This window comes from Mchenga conophoros, linkage group LG17, assembly GCF_057382185.1.
Source record: "Mchenga conophoros isolate Kocher_MC1m ecotype Shallow Benthic linkage group LG17, M_conophoros_male_GT1.1, whole genome shotgun sequence".
Lineage (NCBI taxonomy): Eukaryota > Metazoa > Chordata > Actinopteri > Cichliformes > Cichlidae > Mchenga > Mchenga conophoros.
The window spans coordinates 35335039-35355798 of record NC_140542.1 but is presented as its reverse complement, the minus strand read 5'-3'; the positions used below and the strand labels follow the sequence as shown (position 1 = coordinate 35355798).

General features: G+C 38.7%; 1 protein-coding gene across 1 annotated transcript; it reads right to left on the bottom strand.

Moving 5' to 3' along the window:
• Positions 1-939: 939 nt before the first annotated feature.
• Positions 940-6412, bottom strand: LOC146555834 (uncharacterized). The gene is made up of 9 exons (XM_085251727.1): positions 6108-6412; positions 4831-5043; positions 4360-4495; positions 3349-3887; positions 2494-2810; positions 2193-2374; positions 1913-2085; positions 1730-1813; positions 940-1621 (listed from the first exon to the last, which is right to left on the bottom strand). The coding sequence occupies exons 1-9, from the start codon at positions 6410-6412 to the stop codon at positions 1522-1524; spliced, it is 2049 nt and encodes a 682-aa protein (XP_085107853.1). The 3' UTR covers positions 940-1521.
• Between the last annotated feature and the right edge of the window lie 14348 nt (positions 6413-20760).

The window sequence follows — 20760 nt, the reverse complement described above, 5'->3', positions numbered from 1 at the left end:
ATTAACATTTCCATCAGTGACACCATGATGGTTACACTTCAACAGACCTTTGATCCATTTGAAGATGATGGCAATAACGGTATAGATTTATTTTGCAACCTTGTTCGTTTTCTTGAGAGACAATCCTAAAATATCAACAAGGCCTCTGGAGAAATTTCATTTACTGTAATTGTGGTTGTGCAGCTTAAAAAGAATACAGTGCCAAGACTGTTGTTAGTTCAGTATTATTAGAAGTTTAGTCACAGCTTTAAATTTCAAGAATGCTACTATCAACCTTTACATGCATGTTTACGGTTTGTATACAATTTTAAAGAATTTATGAGTTGTATTATGTGAGTGTGTTGAGATTTTACAACCATGTTTTGTTTTAAAACACCTTGTTAAAAGAAAAAATAAATTTGTGCAACCACATTTTATTGAGGTTTTTGGTCATCACAATCACCAGATGTATTGTCTTGGAACAAGATGACTCAAACTGATAACATTAACATTAATACAGTCATACAGTCAATACATCAAACATGGATCACTGATCAAATAGAATAGAAGTGTCAGATAAACAATATTGAAGAACACCAGAGAATAAAAGCAACAAACAAGTACAAACCTAGAAAACAAAAATAATCACAATGCACATAAATTAATGCAATGAAAAAATTATTATTGAATTATGTTAGTATATATAACTATTGTATACTTGTAGAATGGTACCCTGACAAGCAAAAAGACTTGAAGCAAATGAACATTTGTTAAAAGGTCAATGCAAAAACAGAGCCTCCAATCACAAAATAGGTGGGTGACATATGAAATATGGCAACATAAAGTAAATTCAGCTTGGTCTCAAGCGTGTTAATTGGTGTTTTAGGTGGAACATTTTGAACATTTGTTTGATTTCTGGGAAAGAAAATGCAATGATATTCAAAACACCCCCCCCCCCCTCTCTTAGAATTACTTAATGGTTGACACTCATTAATTTAACTGAGTGCAAAACTCAGATTAGCATACTAACCTGACCAGGAATTAAGCTATTCCAAAACCATGTGTATTACCTAATGCAAAGTCCATATTCTCCTGAAAGTCTTTGTAAGAGGTATGAAGTGGTAACTTTAAACAATTGATGCACGTGTTTGCAATGGGTAGTTTAGACATGGTTTGTGCATCTGGCTCTTGGTGAAGAAATTCAATGGACGGTTGTGGAGAGAAGCCAATTGGTGGAACAGTGTTGGCTCCAGTGGCGAAGGCAAGAATTGTCCCCAGCTTCTGTGTTCCGTCTTGATCTAAAGGAAAAGCAATACTGTCAAAAATGGCATTAAAGACAAAAAACACAGCAAGCATTTCTACTTTTAACTGATTCAATGAAAAGATGCACTGCATTATAAATTGAACACAATGCTTAAAACGCTAAATTTACCTTCTGCATCTGTTAGGTAGTCTCTCCAGAAACTAATGACAACTGCTTCAGCCTGCCTTTTATTGCTCCCAGCTGGAGAAAGGCGGATGGTAAAGAGGCTGTCAAGAAGGTCAGCTGTAAGCACTGAAGGTGACCAGAAGGGTGCGAAAACTCTCTGGGTGATCTTGGATTTTGTCCAGCACCTCAAGTGTCCGTAGTCCATCCTGAAATCTAAATGATAATCAGAATTACCTTTAAAATCACAAATCACATCAAAAATGAATGGATCCAAGAAGTATAATCTAAAACATATGAATTTATATATACAATAATTTTTACTTCAGATTATTCACATCATCAAAAGTGTATATCCCAAATCTGCATTTTTCATGTGATGCTGTCACCTTTGGAGGCATGGTGTACCTACACATAAAGAAATGTCACACAAAATTCCCAGAATACAAGGCAATCAGCATGGGTTTGAGTTACTTATTGGAAAACAATAAATACATACATACATACCTTTCAAATGGACCACGGACTCTGTGTATTACTTGGAACATGATAATGTCATGTATAAGCAGATCCTTGTCTTCCAGCCTCCGTAGCGGCCTCAGGCAGCCAGCATTGGCTAAGTATTCCTGAAGTGGCTCAGTTGCTACTATCAGATCTTCAAAGGATTTACACTCTTTAACCTTCAAATAAAAAAATTAAAAATTAATGGGCCCCAATTAATACATGGAGTAGAACGAAATGCACACAATACTAAAACATTATCCAACAACTGACAAATCAGTTTTACCCTTTTAATTTTTTCACGCAGGTCACTATCGGCAACATCTTCTAAAACTGGTTTAGCCAAATCTGGGCCATCAACAAGGCAAGAGAAGAGTGTTGGGGACAGAAAGCCTGCTGGTGGACCACCATGTACAAGGCTTACTGCAATGGCTCTGCCTGCAATGAAGTACCTGTCCTCCCTCATGGCTAGAAATAATGAAAAACATTACATGTCAATAGATGCATGAAAGCGCTTGACAAGAACTTTATAAAAATGATTTTTTATTGCATTACTCCAGGGATATCAGCCTAAAATCAATACATACCAGCACTATCAAGCGCCAAGTTCATTTTACCTTCTTCACCCTCAAACATTGGAGACAGGGGCAAAGCTTCGATCAGAAGTCTTAGAAATTCTCTTCTTGGTCCACCCAAGTCAACAGCCTCTTCACGTACTCCCATATCGTCAGAAAACCTGACAGAAATTGTGTGGCATGGATCATATGTCGCTCGTTTAAAACCTCTAATTGCTCCATCCAGGACTGTTGATCTATTAATGTTGAACTTGCATTTCTTCTGTTGGTTTACTTTTGCAGAAAGTTCCTCCAAAATATCTTTTGCTGATACCAAACAACTTGAAGTCCTGTAGGATTAGAAAAAAGAAAAGAAAAAAAAAGAAAAAAATATTGAAAAGAACATCAGTAAAAACATTCACATACAAGGGCTACAAGGACATACAAAGTTTTGTCAAAATCAGAATCAGCATACTTTATTAATCACCAAAGGAAATTATCATAATCATAAGCAAAATGTACAAAGGAGTATATTGCTCAGTGGCTTTTTATATTGTTTATATGTTTTGGAGAACTAGAAAGCACTAGAGCAAAGAAAAATAGTTTCAATGCACAATAAGTAAATTTCATTTCATTGTCAGATAGGCTGTTAAAAATTCGCTGCCTATTTCAAATAAAATAAAATTTGCCAGCATTACAGCATTATCATTTGATTCTGTAGACATTATTCAAAAAACTGTTTTGTTAACAGCAAATATAAATATCATATATGCATATAAATATCTGAGGATGGATTACACTCCTTCACAACACTGGTTACAGTATTGGATTGCAACAAATATGGTGTGTTTACTTGGCTACTGTAAAACATTTGTATTTGAAACTAACCTTTCGCTCTGCAGGCTTGCTAGTATAGCCTGGTTAAGTTCCTCATCATCAGAAGACATGTCAGATAGTGGAGTCATGATTGAAAGGTAGTTATCGCAGTTTACAGATTGACTGTGTGTTGATGTAGAGGGTAATGCTGAACAATGATTCTCTGGATTCCTGGTCTGGTAGGGTGAGCTTGAGGTATTTCGGCACGTCAGGACCAGAACTGGATCACTTAAAGATACAGATGATGAGGTAGAAGGCTGACTAGTGGAAGGGTAGATTTCCAATGAAGACACTGGTAACTGGCTGAAGGAAATGTTTGTTGAAGCGCTGCTGTACTTGTGTGAGATACTACTTTCATGGGTCAAGGCAGGAGTTTCCGTTAATAATGTTCCATTACAAACTGATGAGGCAGGAGATTGCGTCGGAGCAGAGATTGGTTGGAAGGCAGCTGTTGAACTGGCAAAACTGTCTGAAGATGATGAGCGCAGCTGCCTTGATGAAACAGGGTTTTCTTCACAGTTTTCCTCACTGCTGTAGCTTGTAATATCATCCTTAGAAATAAAATAATAATTATTATAATTCACATATATTGAATTTGAACATTAAATACCATATATCCAACCTCTTCTGCTTATTCTTATCAGAGGTGGGGTGGTTGGAGCCTATCCCAGCTACCATAGGGTGAGAAATTTCAAGAGTTAATAGATCTTTCTCACAATTACTTTTACATACTAGGCAGACAAAATTGTAACACATCTCCTGAACAGCAGTAGTCTTACGTTCTATAATTCACAAACAGTCCAACAGAGCAGCTGTAAATTTAGTCAATACCAGAGCTTAGGATTAACATTTTAAAAAAGGAACATTAACTTGGTACTATTCTATCCAACTACAAAAGGTGAAAGGCAAGTTTAAAAAGAACAGACATGAGAAAGTTCAAAGGTTGTTTATGCACCAATTTCTGGTCTTCATATTATTACTGTACAGTGCTATGTAGATTCATTCAAAAGTCAAATAACGTACCAAAATTGGTTTTGATGGTCTGATGTATAGGGCTTTCGATTTATAAATTTTATGTATGAGATTTGCATCCAGCTCCTGTCCTGCTCGCAGTTTGGGTGCAATCAGTCTGTTGCCACAAGCCATCAGAAACTCCAGGCTGGAAAACAGTTACAGTAAGTTGTAAAATGTTTAAAATCCAAAACAGCAAAAATGTTCCAATAACTTTTTTAGAGCTAATCTTGTTTTCCTCTTTGAATCAGACTGAAACCAGTAGTAACAGAAGTAAACTTTATACAAATGTCAAAAAAGTATGCCAAAAATGGAGTGTTCAAGAAAGGATAACTGATTTGGTTCTTTTATTTTAGTTTACTGATTCATGTCTACCTGTTCTCTGACTTAAATCGTTATGTAAAGCTTTGAAATGCCTAGATATCGAAAAGACTACTGACAAAAGCTGTGTCGCATTAGGTTTCGACTGCTAGCACAACCTACCTTACATCAATAGAAAGTTTATCTCCAAAGGCGTCCCTTATTTGTTCAGAGACAGTTTTCTGGTCCCAGGATTTTTGGAATTCAAATCCATTCAATATATGCCCTTGTTCATGTAAATGTTGTTTTGTGCGATGCTTGACAACAACACTGCTTGATGGCCGTGGAAGAAGGATGACATCTTTGTTGAAAGTATCATGATAATGTGTCTTGGCCCTATAAAACAAAACAGAAACTATATTCAGATTTATGTATCTTTTGTTTTATTTTCCTATACTTAGACACTATCAGTTCCTTAAGAAAGTTGCTAATGTCACTTGGTAGTGACCAGCTTACACGTTAAACTGTTGGTAAGCTTTTATGAATAAAATAAAATGTTACACAGTTTATATTTTTAGAAAAAACAGTATCGCAGCTAGCCATTTAGCCCACTTGAATATGTTTAAAGTTGCTTGTGCATGTAAGAGTTGAGTATAATAGCAAACACAAATAACAGAAACATAATTTGAAAGAAAAAAAATGCATAAAGTAATAGCATGCCTATAAATTGCCTTTGAAAAAAAATGGAAAATGTACGTAAAATAGAAAATGTTTTGGGGTTTGACCATTTTAATTCACTGACGCTTGAATTAAATAAATAAATAAATAAATAAATAAATATATAGTACAATGCATAAGGATTTTTTTTACTGCTCTACAAAGAGGCATACAAAGAAACATTTGCTATTACTTTTTACTTTGACTAAAGAACAAAAAAGACACCGATCATATTTCTTTTTTCTTATTTCATACACTGTAGAAACTGGCATCCATGTTTATCTACCTCTACAGTGGTACAGATATTGATCCACTCACAACACAGAGTTGGATTGATGTCTTCTAGCAAGATTAAAATTCTACCCCAAAAAATAAATAAATAAATAAATAAATAAATAAATAAATAAATAAATAAATAAATACAAAACTAAACAAAAACAACAAGAAAATTAACCCAACCTTTTATTTAGCAGGCTAATGTAGCTACCACCTCCCACATTAATAAAGAAGATTTAATAAAGTAATCTTAAAGTAAGCATCAACTTACACTCGGGTCACAAGTACAAACAGCCACTAATATTGAAATAAATGCCACGGTCTTTACTGTTTTTAATGTGGATGCTGCTGAATAAATTAGCTAGGGCTAAAAATTTATAAGGGTAAAAAAGTGCGTTGCTAAATCAGCAAAGCACATTTCGTATTTCGCAGTTGTATAGTTAAGTGGCAAACTGTTTTGTTCTTACCTTTTCCTTGATCTGCAGTTCCAGTTGCCAAAGTGTTTTTGGGTCTGATATCGCAAAGACTGCCCCACTCCAGTCGAACTCCGTGTAGCTACTTGACTCGTTGAAGATACCCGGGTGTTAGCTGGTCTAAAAAGTTCCCTCATCTCACTTTCCACCGTGCTGTGGGTAACACTGGGTGCAGTTGAGCCCGTCCCATCTCGATCAAGTGACGAGGACAACGATGTGACCGTTTCAGGAGATGATAAAATATTTCTTAACAACCCGACAGCTTGCTGAAGAACTCCAGTTTCTTCTCCCCCCTCCATGCTGTCAGACACTTGAAAGTGACCCGCGCGTGCTTCTCAGCCAATCACAGCGGTACAGACACCCAGCCTTCCGTTTCCATTAAACTCCTTCCGTTTCCACTATACTCTTTCATTCACATACATTATTATCTTGCATACATATATTTTCTTCAGATATGTATGCATTCTCTTCTTACATACATATATTATTTGTAAGATTAAATGCATTTTGAATGCATGTAAATGAGAGCAAAATGTAGGAATGCATAAATGAAAATGCATGTATGTTAGAGTGCAAATGTGTAAATATGTAGATTAAAATACATGTATAAGAGAGCATAATATTGCAATGTGTGTGTTAAATATGTGTAAACATGAGAGTAAAAATATCTAAATATAAAAATTAAAATAAAACTACGTGAGAGTGAAAGTATATGTATGTGAAAGAAGAATATATGTGTGTGAGAGTGAAAATATATGTGTGTGAAAGAAGAATGTATGTGTGTGAGAATGAAAATATATGTGTGTGAAAGAAGAATGTATATGTGTGAGAGTGAAAATATATGTGTGTGAGAGTGAAAATATATGTGTGTGAGAGTGAAAATATATGTGTGTGAGAGTGAAAATATATGTGTGTGAGAGTGAAAATATATGTGTGTGGAAGAAGAATGTATGTGTGTGAGAGTGAAAATATATGTATGTGAGAGTGAAAATATATGTGTGTGAGAGTGAAAATATATGTGTGTGAGAGTGAAAATATATGTGTGTGAGAGTGAAAATATATGGTAAATGGCCTGTATTTATATAGCGCTTTTACTAGTCCCTAAGGACCCCAAAGCGCTTTACATATCCAGTCATCCACCCATTCACATTCACACACTGGTGATGGCAAGCTACATTGTAGCCACAGCCACCCTGGGGCGCACTGACAGAGGCGAGGCTGCCGGACACTGGCGCCACCGGGCCCTCTGACCACCACCAGTAGGCAACGGGTGAAGTGTCTTGCCCAAGGACACAACGACCGAGACTGTCCGAGCCGGGGCTCGAACCGGCAACCTTCCGATTACAAGGCGAACTCCTAACTCTTGAGCCACGATCGCCCATATGTGTGTGGAAGAAGAATGTATGTGTGTGAGAGTGAAAATATATGTGTGTGAGAGTGAAAATATATGTGTGTGGAAGAAGAATGTATGTGTGTGAGAGTGAAAGAATAAATTTTGGCTTGTACGGCCCCTCATACGATAAATAACATCTATATCAGGTATTGTTTTCAGTTTTTATGAGCAGACGCTGAACTTTATGATGCCACTTTGTATTTCTTACAGGGACTCCAGGCTTAACCTTATTTTGGTGTGAGGCTGGGTTTTTTTGCTGCCAGTGTTTAACATTATTACTGCTCTCTATAATTGAACTGTGAATTGTGAATTTCCCTAGGGCTAGATTTGTTTCTGACAAGTTATACCAAACTACTTGTTCTTAAATCATAAATCTAAAAAGATTTATTAGTACTTAAGTGATTTAATCTCTTTATTTTTGAAAGAGCAGGGTCAAAACTTTCCAAATCTATAAATATCCTGTATAATAATTGTAATAGTAATAGTTAGTGCGCCCCAGGGTGGCTGTGGCTACAATGTAGCTTGCCATCACCAGTGTGTGAATGTGTGTGTGAATGGGTGGATGACAGGTTGTGTAAAGCGCTTTGGGGTCCTTAGGGACTAGAAAAGCGCTATACAAATACAGGCCATTTACCATTTTACCATTCATTAGTATTTCAGATCACGGTAATTCAGACTGCACAACATTCAACAAGAAGAGCACTTATGTCATCAAAGTATATCCAGCCACTTGTACGGATCTTTCTATTTTCCCTGTGTTTATTTCAGGGTTGAAAATGAACCTTTGTAGGTACATTTTACTCAGGAGGTTCACCCCCAGCCTGACATGATTGAACACATCAATGATTTAAACTCTGCCTGACAACTCTATTTCCCACCAGTGACCCCCTAATACCCACACACAGGCACAAAAGAGTCAGTAACCATGAAATGGCATCACCCACCAAGGCAGTGAGGGGTCAGCTTGATGTTGAAAGGTTATTGGTTGGCTGACTGACTCACGTGTATGACACGAAATATAAAAGTTTACCTGAATGCCTCAAAACAGCCTTCTTAGATGTTTTTTGGTCACAAAGGTCAATCTATAACATCATTTTTATGCCTTCCAACTGCTATATCAGTACATGTAGCAGCTGCAAACAAAGAACAACTTTTATTTTTAATTGTAACACCCCGAGACAACCACCACCACGCCCACCTTTCTTTTTAAGTGGAAAGGATCCGTTTAAGTCCGTTATGGTCCAAGGTATTCTACAGAGGTCATGCAACTTCATGATTACCACTGAAAGTTTCCAAGACTGTGCTTTGAAGAATAACTCTTACTGGCTCAGTGGTATTCAGAATTTACAAGGGCAGTAGCCAAGAAAATGCTTATAGGAGGGGGAAGCTGCTTTAAGTCAATCTTCTACGAGGATGAAGGTCAAACAGACCATCTTTCTGCCTCTCCGTTCATCTCATGTTCCATTTGTCAATCTATTTATCTGTTCATCACTTTTTGTCTTTCCCTCTCTTTGGCCTCTTGGTAACCTCACACTGGATGAGAATGTCAGTGTTCAGTGGCATTTACGGCCCATTCCCACTGCCCTCAGAGGGCCTAATTACTCCTAGGTCAAAGGTCAATTTGTGTGTTTTTGGCTTGCGTGTTTGGCAAAGGGAGGTTCATGAACACACTCTCAGCATGCGCTAATGATTCCACCTGATGGTCGTGCATCTGATCAATCATCTCTGAAGGCAGAAAATATTCAACAGACACAGATGAGGGCCTTTCCCATGTGATTAATCTATGGTGATGCATACACATGTGTCAGGTTGTAAGGTGGAAGCATTTCATCAATGTATTGATTAGACTATTGATTAGATTAATAGCAAGTATAAACACTGGAGGTGCTGCTACATTATGCACTGACCGACTGAATATGGATATGTGTGCATTTATGCACTAGCATGTGTAAATACAGTATGTCAGTGAGCAAGCAAACATGAGCATGGTTGCATGTGCTTCTAAGTATACATGTGTGCATCTACTGTAAATATGTCTGTGTTTACATATATGCATGTGTACGGGAGTCTTCGTGTACTAAGTAGCTTAGAGGTGGCAGCTGTGGCAGAGTGCACTGAATACAAAGACCCCGCCCTACCCCCTCCAGTCAACCAACCGTCAATCAAACACTCTCAGTGGGGAAGTGTGTGCTGCTGTGTTTATTTCTTCTTCTGTCAATCAGCTCGACTGATGGCCCACCCATCTGTCTACCCATCCATACATTGTCCATGCATGTGAACATTCATTATGCATGCCAACAAAGTGAGTTGATGGAGCTTTTTATATGGGGTGTAAACACTGAGAATCCATAGTTCCTTTCATGCATGAAACCCACAAAATTACTTGGTTCAGTTTTCCTGGTAAGATAATGGTTAATTACTGAAGGCTTCTCTAACACATCGTTCAGTTTATAGCACATTCATATGCAGTTTTTGTTTGCTCGAGACAATATTTTTCTATTATCTTTTTGTACTGCATTAATGTGTGGAATCCTAATTTTTTACCTCATGTTAGTGTGGTTGGTTGTGCATTGAGCTACAATGTCAAAATTTTACCCGAGTGAGTTAGCAACATGCTCCTGCAAGCTAAATCAAATATTTCCTTTTTTGGAGGAGTCCAAAAAAAAAGCAAAACGGGCCTGTTTTATAGACTGCACTGGAGCACAGCATGGTGGATTGGTACCATGTCAACTTTATTTATAAACCACTTTTAATACACTGATAATAGACACAAAGTGCTCTACACAAAATTGAAAAAATTACATTCAAAACAATAAAAGATAGAAACCCAAAACCAAGAAGTAAAACTGCTATAATTTAATAAAAACAAGAAGATCAATGTCTCATGCAAGCCAGAAGAGCAATATTGTGCTCTTTTTTATACCTTTCAGTCATAGGATGAGTAGCAGTATTTTGAACCAACTCCAGATGTGAGAGGCAAGACTAACATAACTAACATAAAGTGCATCACAGTAATCCTGCTAAGACATGATAAAAGCATGTATCACTGCCTACAAAGGACACGTTTCACCTTTGCCCATGGCCTTAAATGAAAGAAGCTAGACTTAACTATAGTGCATCAATTTATCTGTCCATTGTAAAGTCCACTATGGGCTAAACATACAAGGTCAAGGGACCATCGTCAGCACAGCGTGCTCCCATGCCTTCTAAGAATGGGTCCCAGTGGAAGGCGATAAAGTAAGAAAAGCAATGGTCCCAAAATAAAACCCTGTGGAACACGACAAGCCCAGAAAGGAGCAGAGGAAGCTGACAGAAATCGGCCTACCAACTAAATATTAACTAAACCTTTTCAAAGCATTATATGTGCAAGATGCTGTTAACAAGATACTTGGATGGTTAGCTATTGCAAAAGCAGTGGTTGATCAAGCAGAAGAATAACCACATCGTTACCAGAATGAGATGCCAGGAAAATATCATGAAACACTCTTAACACTGCTGACTCTGTACCATGAAGGGTTTTAAACCCAAATTAGTTATCACCATTGCCTCACAGCAAGCAGATCCTGGTTTTTAATTAATCAGTGTGGAGTTCTGTATGCATGTTCTTGCTTTGTCTGCTTGGGCTCTCTCCAGGTACTCCTACTTCCTCCTGCAACCCAAACTCATTTGATTGTATTTGTTGAGCTGTTGGAAAAGTTGTATTGTAAATTACCTGAACACTTAAAAAAACATCACTCTGTTTATTCTTACTTCTAGCAAAGCACCACGACCAACATCTGCACAATGCGCACATCACTCGGATGATGGAGAAATCTCTATGCCTGCAACTGGAAGCAACTACAGGCTGCACCGCGCACACACACACACACACACACACACACACACACACACACACACACACTTGAAAAAAAACCTTACTTGACAGTATTACGTATTAATTTTTCTATAAGATTTAATTGCTAACTAAATAAGTGAAGGTGCCATTAATAATTATTCTGGCCAACTTCAACCCCTGACTGCAGCAAAGTCACAGCTTGGATTAAACTATAACATTACCAGATGTTATAGGGTAAACGTTTCCCATCTGCAACAAGTTTCTCTACTATTTTCTTCATTACCACAGTGAAGACTCCCGCGACAGTGACACCACCACCAGAGAACATCTGACTGCAATCTCATGGCATCTATTTCACTGAAGGACATCTTTTTAAGACTGTTGGACTGCGCTGCAAAAGGGATGCCAAAGGGGTACCCAGTGCAGTGCATTTGAATGTACCATCAGTGGGGCCCTGGCCAGGCATCAGCTTGTGACAAGATGGGAGTGAGTCTTCCCTTTCATTGCAGCACAGCATGCACAGCACAGGTAGTTGTGCCCATTTCAGACAAGCGCATGTGGTTCCATTCACTTGTAAATTATTCTCCCATTTCCCTGCATACGTCAACACAGGCGTTTACATCATTCCCCAGTGGTAAACACATGCACTTTGATAAGGAAAGCATTGTGTAAATGTACTCTAGATCACAAAAGCAGTAAACAAGTGTGAAAACAGACCCACATGGTGAGGGGGAGAGGGGAATACAGTATGAAACCCAGTGAGAAAACAATATGAACAGTGATAACAAGCAGGCCAGTTCCTTTGTGGTGTTTGTTCTATGGAAATCTTTTATGTGCTTACTTGGAAATACTGGAAAAGCACCCCCGTAGTTTGTTCCCTGCCACCACCACAGAAAATGATCTCAGTATTTTTAAGTCAAGGGGCACATTGTGAGGAAACTTTTAGCCATGGTTTTAAAGGTTGTTTTTATGCTTTTGTCTTTTTATGCATGCATTTTCAACATTGTATGCATTTATATACTACACACAGTATAAAGCAGCTGACTTTTGCCAGTGTGTGTGTGTGTGTGTGTGTCCATCATATCGCACATGTGTCTGTGGCACCTCACGTGGAGGTTTCCCTCCCCTCCGGCTGCTTAGCAGCTCGATGTGCCAGAACAGGGTCTGTATCTGTGCCAAGTTCCACACACCACCACACTCACCTCACATGGCTCCCAGTAGTTCTCCTATCCAGTTTTTGGTTATTCAAAAGGTATTTTCCTAAATTGTTCTTGGCACTTGGTGTGCTGAGTGAAATCCTCCTAGGCTTTGAAATAAGCTCAAACACTGTGGGTTTGAAGACGTACAGATATCAGTGGATGGTTTAACACAAATCCTTTCTTTTGGGAAGTGAAATTCAAAATAAAGCTAGACTCATTCATTGTAATTGAATTTGGTATTATTTAAGATACAACAAACGTCTCTTTTTGATCCACAAACTGTCTGTTCCCTATGTAAACTTGTTTCTTCCACTAAAAAAACAAATTAATAAAATTTTGTCAATGAGTCAAACTTTCAGCTCACTATCTCAGAATTTCAGCATACTCAAAAGTTTGAATTGGGTAGTTAAAATTTTGAGATAATAACTCAAAAGTTTGACTTTGATCTCCCTGAACGTTTTCCTTTTTTTTTTTTCCAATGGTAGAAACATGTTTTCACAGCTCGCACCTGATTCTGGAACCAGAAAGATTGTACCTTCTTTACACTGTAATGAACATGTAGCCCATTGCACGCAGGAATCACTCAAGCCCTAAACAGACTCAATGAATCCAACGACAAAGGTGCTCTCACTGTGTGTAACCATGGTAATGAAGGGCACCGAACCATCCTCACCTAGGTGTTATGCTTTTGGATTGTCCACTGGTGAATCCCATTCACTTGAATGTAAAAGCTCAGGAAAACCAAGAAAGAATATGAGTCTGTATACATCTGGAGAATGAACTGATTAGAATTAGGTATGAAAAACAATTTTTTTAACATCATCATGCAGGAACAGTATGAGAAGAGCATGAAAGATGATTGTAAACTGCGGCTTGTCAAGTTGGAAGTCCTATAGGATCACAAAAGCAGCAATTTTCCATTGAGCTTAATGTTTGGTTAGCGCAACATGTTAATATAAATTGCTAATCACTCCATGTCAATATAAGATGCTAGATAGATAGCAAACATGTTACATTTTAAATTATTGTTGGTACTGTTGGCTCTATTCATGGTTGAAAAACAGTTCCAAAATGAAACCTGTATGTAAACGTTTTAGCGAGAGAACGTTTGATTTTGTATGGTTTGTATTAATTTAATGTGTTGTGTTTTTCTCTGCTTGTGTTCTATGTAACAGATGTTAAAGCTGAGCACATCTATAATTATTATTAGAATTGAAGTTTATATTCAATTGTGTTCATTTTATATTAAATAAATTTACTTTTCTGCTCTGAGCACATCTTACATCCTGTTCTTTTTCACTTTTACAGAAGTAATAAATTTAAACTAGTAGTTTAAAAACTGGAGGGGGGGGGGGGGGGGGGGAGATATGGCAGCTTTTACTCACGTTTTTGTCCCATTTTCTACTCTCCTCCTTTAAAAAAAATGGGGAAAGTAGTATTCTTCCAACACAGACCTTGTTTTGTTTTGTTTTTTCTTGCAGTGGAAGAAGATTATGGAAAGAGTGAAATTCAAGAGAAAAAAATTGGGAAACCCCAAACGCTCCAGCATGTGAAAGAGTTGAAGGAAAATTACCAGCAGCAATGCCCCTGGTATATGAGCAGAGCTGTGGCAAACATGGTCCTGTTCTTTTTTCTTTTTTTTTGTTTAAATTAAAATACATGTTTATTCTTTGAACACAGCCTAAAACCTTTAATAGCTGGCTAGATGACAACCGAAAGCTGTTTTGCATCTTTAAGCTAAACAGAATGAGTGGTATCCACTTTTTAATGTGGCTTTCCAACTGCAAGAGGGGTGGATAAGCACATTTCCTAAACTACCAAACTAAAACAAAATAAGACATGAATGCTGGGACAGCACAGGTGGTTTAAGCTGCACTGAATGCAGCTGTGACTTGTCTGGTACAAAGAGAACAGCAGGAGAAGAAAAAGGGAACACACACAGAGTGACAGAGTGTACGCACTCACAATTTCCTTGAATGTTGTGTTTTCTTTCCATGTAGAAGTGAAAACACGGTGCAATGATCATGCAAGCATTTGAGAATGTGTGTGCATGTGCGTTTTTAGCTGTGTTTGCTGGCTCTTCTCCTACTGTGTGGTAAATATTTCTTCGGGAGAATCATCCCGGTCTGTTCCCAGAACAACCACCCAGCCTTCAGCCAGAATTATTTATTATTAATTCCACGAGTATGAGCTTCTCATCTTCCATTCGCCTCCCTGCTTACAGTAAGCAGCTGAAGTGCCATAGTGTGCATGAGAGAGGGAGAAATAGAGGCAGAGGGAAAGAGAACAAAAGCAGAGAGAATCAACATGTGACAAGCGAAACTCTGTCCACGCAGAAGAGTCAGGTGATGCCAAGGTCAGATCAAAACAATAACAGGAGTGCACGCACGTGAATTGTCTCCCCCACACACAAGCTCCCCCCCCTCACGACCTTTTTCTCAAAAATACGCTGTACGCTTGTGCAGCCGTCAAAAGTTGGCTTTTTGCAGCACTCGCTGCTTTTGTTTTCTTACACAACAGTCTCTTTCTCCCTGATCACAAGCCAAAACATCAACTTACGTTGTCAGTATATCAGCAGTCATTTGACGAGTTGGGTAGCCTTTTGGGGGAGTTCGTAACAGCAGATTTTAAAAATGAATCTTACTGTGAGACATTTCCTCCTCAAAAAAAAAAAGGGGGGGGGGGTATGAATATATGTTATAAATATATATTGATTAGTGTGTAACTGCATCATCAAACAAATTGAAACATCTTGAATACAGTGGCTGAGATGGACATCACTTTCTAGCCTAGTCGCTTTTTTTTCTGTGGCTTGAGTCCGGCCACATATGTGTCAAACACTAACGTTGGAGGAGAGGAGAAGGTGTTTAATTCACGTCTGCTCGTTCAGTCTCAAGATATAAAGGATCATAGTGTAGTATCATCTGAGAAGGCCTCCCGAAAATGAAAGAAAAGCAACAAAGCCACTAGCATTAGGATAAAACCTTTCCCTCCTCACCTCAACCCTCATCTCCTGAATTTAAATCAGGGCACTAACACATTAAAACGTGTATATGTATTTCCAATATTGTCGGAAGTACTTATTGTCAGCAGTAGGGATGGGTATCGTTTAGGTTTTATCCGATACCGGTGCCAAATCGGTACTTTTGAAACGGTGCTCAAACCGGTGCTTAAAGAATGGAGAAAACACAAAATTGGTCCAAACACCTCTCATGTTCAGCTGGTTTTTGTAAAAAGATAACAATGTTAGCCTTTTCTGCAGCTATAGGGCATATATGGTATCACTCTTGGCTGGAAGCAGTGCTTAAACAATGGAAAAAACACAAACTTTATCCAAAAACCTCTCATGTTTAGCCGTTTCCCTCTTTTTCTTTGGTCATTTTAGCCTTTTTTGGCCAGGGTGAAGGGAGTATCTGCCATCAAACCAGAAGACAGCCGCATGTAGCTATGATGATGTTTGCTAGTTCACCTTACCTGCATTAATGTAATAACGTGGTTAGCCTACTCAACGTAAATTACACACGAACAACATTAAGCTACTCACGCAGAGAAGAACGGCTGCTGCTGCATCATCATCCTCATCATTTCTGCTACACTGGCAGGGCTAGGGGCCAGGACTCTATTCTTCGTGTTTTTGGGGATGTTGCTAACTCCGGGTCTGATAACAGGCACCACACCCGCAGTAGATGCGCTCGGTGTGAGGTCTCGCAGCAAGCTATCAAATACAGCGCATTTCTTGGCTTTTAAAAAAAAACGCTATGCCTCGCCAGGTGTTTCATCGGATTCGAGGTGTTCCCTCTTTTGACAGTATCACAGTATCAGCTTAAAGCACTTGTTGCAGGCTGCTGAGTTTGCATATTTTGCTGTGAAGTACAGCCAGACTTTTGACCGCTTCGCCTTGGGCATTTTTAATCTGTAGCTCTGCTCTAAAAGAACGTACGTACCTTGACCCGCCTACTATCCTCGGAAACGTAAAATGATTGGCTAGAAGTGTATCACAGCTCAGGAAAAAAAAGCACCGAAATAAAGCACCGAAATGCGCGCTGCTTTTCGGTCTGGTTACTACCGTTTATGTCAGAACCGGTGCCATCATGGCACCGGACACTGGTACCCATCCCTAGTCAGCAGATTAGAGATGCAGCCCTCCCATGTCTGGACAGCTTACGAACCAAATGACAACAGCTGGTTATAAGCTAACATTATACCAGCTAACCTTAGGCTCAAATGTTCGAAAAACATTTCACAATTTTACTTATAAGTGTAGACCTTAAAATACAAAATCTTTGCCAGAAGAATAGAAAATTAGAAAAAAAATCACTCCTTTTGTAATACATCATGATCAAACAGGTTTTATCAAGGGTAGACACTCAGCCAATAATACACGCAGACTAATAAATATAAAATTGCTCTATTAAAAAATTGGAAACCACAGTAGTCTCTTTAGATGCAAAGGTTGTGTTAGAAAAAATGAACTTACTTCACAAAGCTTCAACCTACAGATCATTACTGGACAGGGCTGCCCGCTTTCCCCCCTCGCTTTTGGCTATTTTTAATCAAGGCACTAGTGACAGCAACCCGACAAAATATAGAAATATCAAAGGAGTTCAAACAGAAACTAAACACCATAAGATAAGCCTATATGCTGATGATGTATTACCTTTCTTCAGAAACTTAAAAACCTCGCTCATGAAGATGATCACACTTATAGAAAAGTTCTCATCAGCAACAATACATTTCTTGAATATCAGCAACTTACACACTGAAACATATGGGGGTCTTGGGGGCAGTGAGGGGTTGGATGAGGACTACTGCTCAGTAATACTCATTCTGTACACTTTATACGCTCACAGATACCTACCCAACATAGCGCATTCAACACTAAGTAGGAGGAGGGGCATCTTCCTACACCCCTGTTTCACACACCTGGGGGTCTTCCTGTGTCTCTGTGTGTTATTAGCAGTGTTGGGACTAACGCGTTATTAAGTAACACGTTACAGTAACTACGTTATTATTGTGGTAACAAGCACGGTAACTAGTTATTATGCCAAAATCAGGAACGCGTTAGTCGTTACTAGGATTTAGATAGGGTCGTTACTCGTTACTTTGTGTGGTGGCTATCGCGGAGCTTCCACAGATTCAGTAACATTAGCAAGTGGTGGAGGCCAGCAGGTGGATGAGGGAAAAGGGACGCAGAAGGAAAAGAGACCCGAGGCGGCCGCTGGTCCAAGTGTGAACTGAACTTCAGGTAAGAAGTTATGACCTGCAGTCTCTCTGGGTCAGATATAAACCAAGTTTAGGTGGAGTTTATTTTCGTTATTCTGACTTTTTCCATACTGCGTGCTAGCTAGCATGACGGAGTTTCTATACAGCTGGGTGGGTGCTATGTTACTGATGTTGAACTTTATTTTGTTCATAAGTTATTAGAGTTGCCTACCGTCCCGTCTGGTATTCAGAGAAAATATTACGCGTTTCTTATTGAGGTGAAAAGGAACAGTTTGTCCCGTAATTCAGCTACAATGAAAAAGGCACAAAGCTCTTTCTTTTTCTCTCTCTCACACTCATACGCACGCACACACACACACACACCATAAGCAGATTGTAGATTTATGTATCTGTGCCTTTTTAAATTTTTGTGTTCCCGGTGTTTGTTTTTCTTACAGGTACGGCAGTTTGCGATATATTATGCATTTCTAGTTGTACACTAGAAAACAACCTCCAACAACTCACCTCAGTATGGCTGTCATTCAGAAGTAAACTTAACTGACTCACTGACTTGTGTTGGGCTCCTTTCACGTGGTTACAGCCTCCTGCAGCGGAATTAAACAGTAGATTCTCAGCCAACACTCACTACAGATGAATGGCAGCCCACAACAATGACAGTTGTTTGTTCTACGGTAGCCAACATTGGTAATATAATGCACTTGAATTGGGACGGGTAAGAAAGCAGAATTCAGTTTACTACAGTGTGCAATCTACTGACATCTATGGGTGAGAATTTACACACGGTAACTTTAACAGCCCAGCCCGAAATCATTAGGACCTGTCATGGTCCTGGGTCATTTTGACTCATCGTTCTTAGTTTTCTTGTTTTTTGTATTTTATCCCATGGTTCCTAGGTTGTTCAGTTTAGTTTTTTAGATTCCCCTCGTGTCCTTACCCCCTGTGTCCCCCTCCGTGTATCTGTGAGTTCCCATGCCTCGTTTCTCCTCCTTGTGTTTAATTCCATGTTTTCCCCTGCCCGTCTGTCTGTGCTCTCCCTGTGTTCTCTCTCCCCTTCCTGTCCGCGTCTCTGTGTACTTCCTGTTTTACTTTGATAGTCTCCCATCAGTGTACGTCACGTTGTGTTTGCTCCTGCCCTGTCTTGTTGCAATTATCAGTATCAGCTGTGTTCCCCGTGTGCTCCCACGTCGCCCGTTATCCTTCTGGGTATTTATGTCTGCGTCTCCCTCAGTTCTGTTTCGCATCCTCCCTTTTAGCTGTGTGACCTTCCTCGTGTCTTCCTTGTGAGTTTAGTATTCCCAGTTTAGCTTCATACTGTTGTTTGTATCGCCTTTTTCCCATTCTGTTAATAAAGCTATATTTCGAGTTAAGCCCCCGTTCTGGTGAGTTTGCATTTGGGTCCTTCTCCTGCCTACACACAGCGTTTCATGACAAGGACCAATCATCTACCTATAAACAAAATATTTTGAATGGGACATGAAAAGAATAAATGACACTAACAGTCTTACAAAAGTGCAAAATGAAAGGCAGTTCTCTCTTTTTCATGAGCTATAGAATTTATGTTGACAGTTGAAATATTGATAAATCAGTTGCAATTCACGCTGTTCTATGAAAATAACATTCCTGCCTGCGTTTCTGAATGTCTAGTAAAATATCAATCTTGTTCACAGTCTCTGATGTGAGAATGAGCTACATCATCAAATTTACAGGTGGCAAAAGCAACTTAATGTGTTGAAAGACATCAAAAGCCTAAACCAAATGGGGCTAAGGGGAGCTATTACAGCCCAGTGTGCTGCTTAAGGTTATTTATTTCTTGTTTCTTTTTTCATGTAGGGATGTGCATATTAACCCCTTTTATTACTTGTCTTGTTGAAATTGTTCTTTTTTTTGAAAACCTCTTCCTGCTCTCGCAAACCCCATGTCACCTTTTTGATTATAGATAATTTTTTATTTTGATTTAGTTTTATTTAGTTGTATTATATATATAATGAGCAATTTACTTTATTTAGCTCTGTGTGTTTTGCAAAGGAGCAACTTCAAATAAAAAGGATAGTATATTTCATAGTATTTTAAAATGTTTTTATAGTGTTTTTATTCTGTGTGGATTTGTCATTACACACTACACTGATTTTACTGTAACTTGACCTGTAATTTTTCACCCATTTACTCTCACAGCATCTCAAAGACTTCCCATTTTAAAACACTGGCTGAATAGTGGCAGGTACTGATCTACCTGAAATCAACTGAATGTGGCTTTTGAGTCCTACAGTTCCAGAATGTCTTTGATACAATGAATCCTTAAAAATTTAGTTAAAACTTATAATTCACAACCATCAGCAGTATTCGACAAGGGCCACTTGTTTTTTTGCATCATCTGTCAGATTTTCACAAAAACTAAATATCCTTATCAAGTGAATAGAGTGAAGCTCTCATGTGCTCTTTGTCCAAAAACTTCATTTTATCTGCCTTCCATACCCCTGGTTGGATCTTAAGAAATCACCCACTTCTAATAGGATTATGAAGATGCCAGCCCTACCGCAGATCAGTCCTGAGAGGAATGAAATGGCTTTGGTTTATCCCTGAACTAAGACAAAGGCTACAGATGGCTCCTTTTGCTGCTGGTGAACGGTACTGAAGAGAGAGAATCACTGAATGTATGAACACTCACACTGTGTTCATCCCTTTTCCTTGAGAGCTTGGGGGCATTGGTGGACTTTGCCATTCAAGACTGGAAAACCCCACAATAAAAACTTGGTCCTAATTCAAAGAAAATCTTGATAAACGGAAACCGCAACAACTCTCCAAACACTCAACCAGTAAATCTGCAGACTAACAAAAACACAAGTGGTACAATGACTAAACGCTTAATCTTTAACTGATTTTCAGCCATCACAGCAAACATCTGGGAAGGAACAAAGGGGAAAGCCAACTGACTTGTTTTGCGGTCATCATCTGACACCATAAAAAATGTGAGTTAATGACAGGAAAGATTTTCAGAAT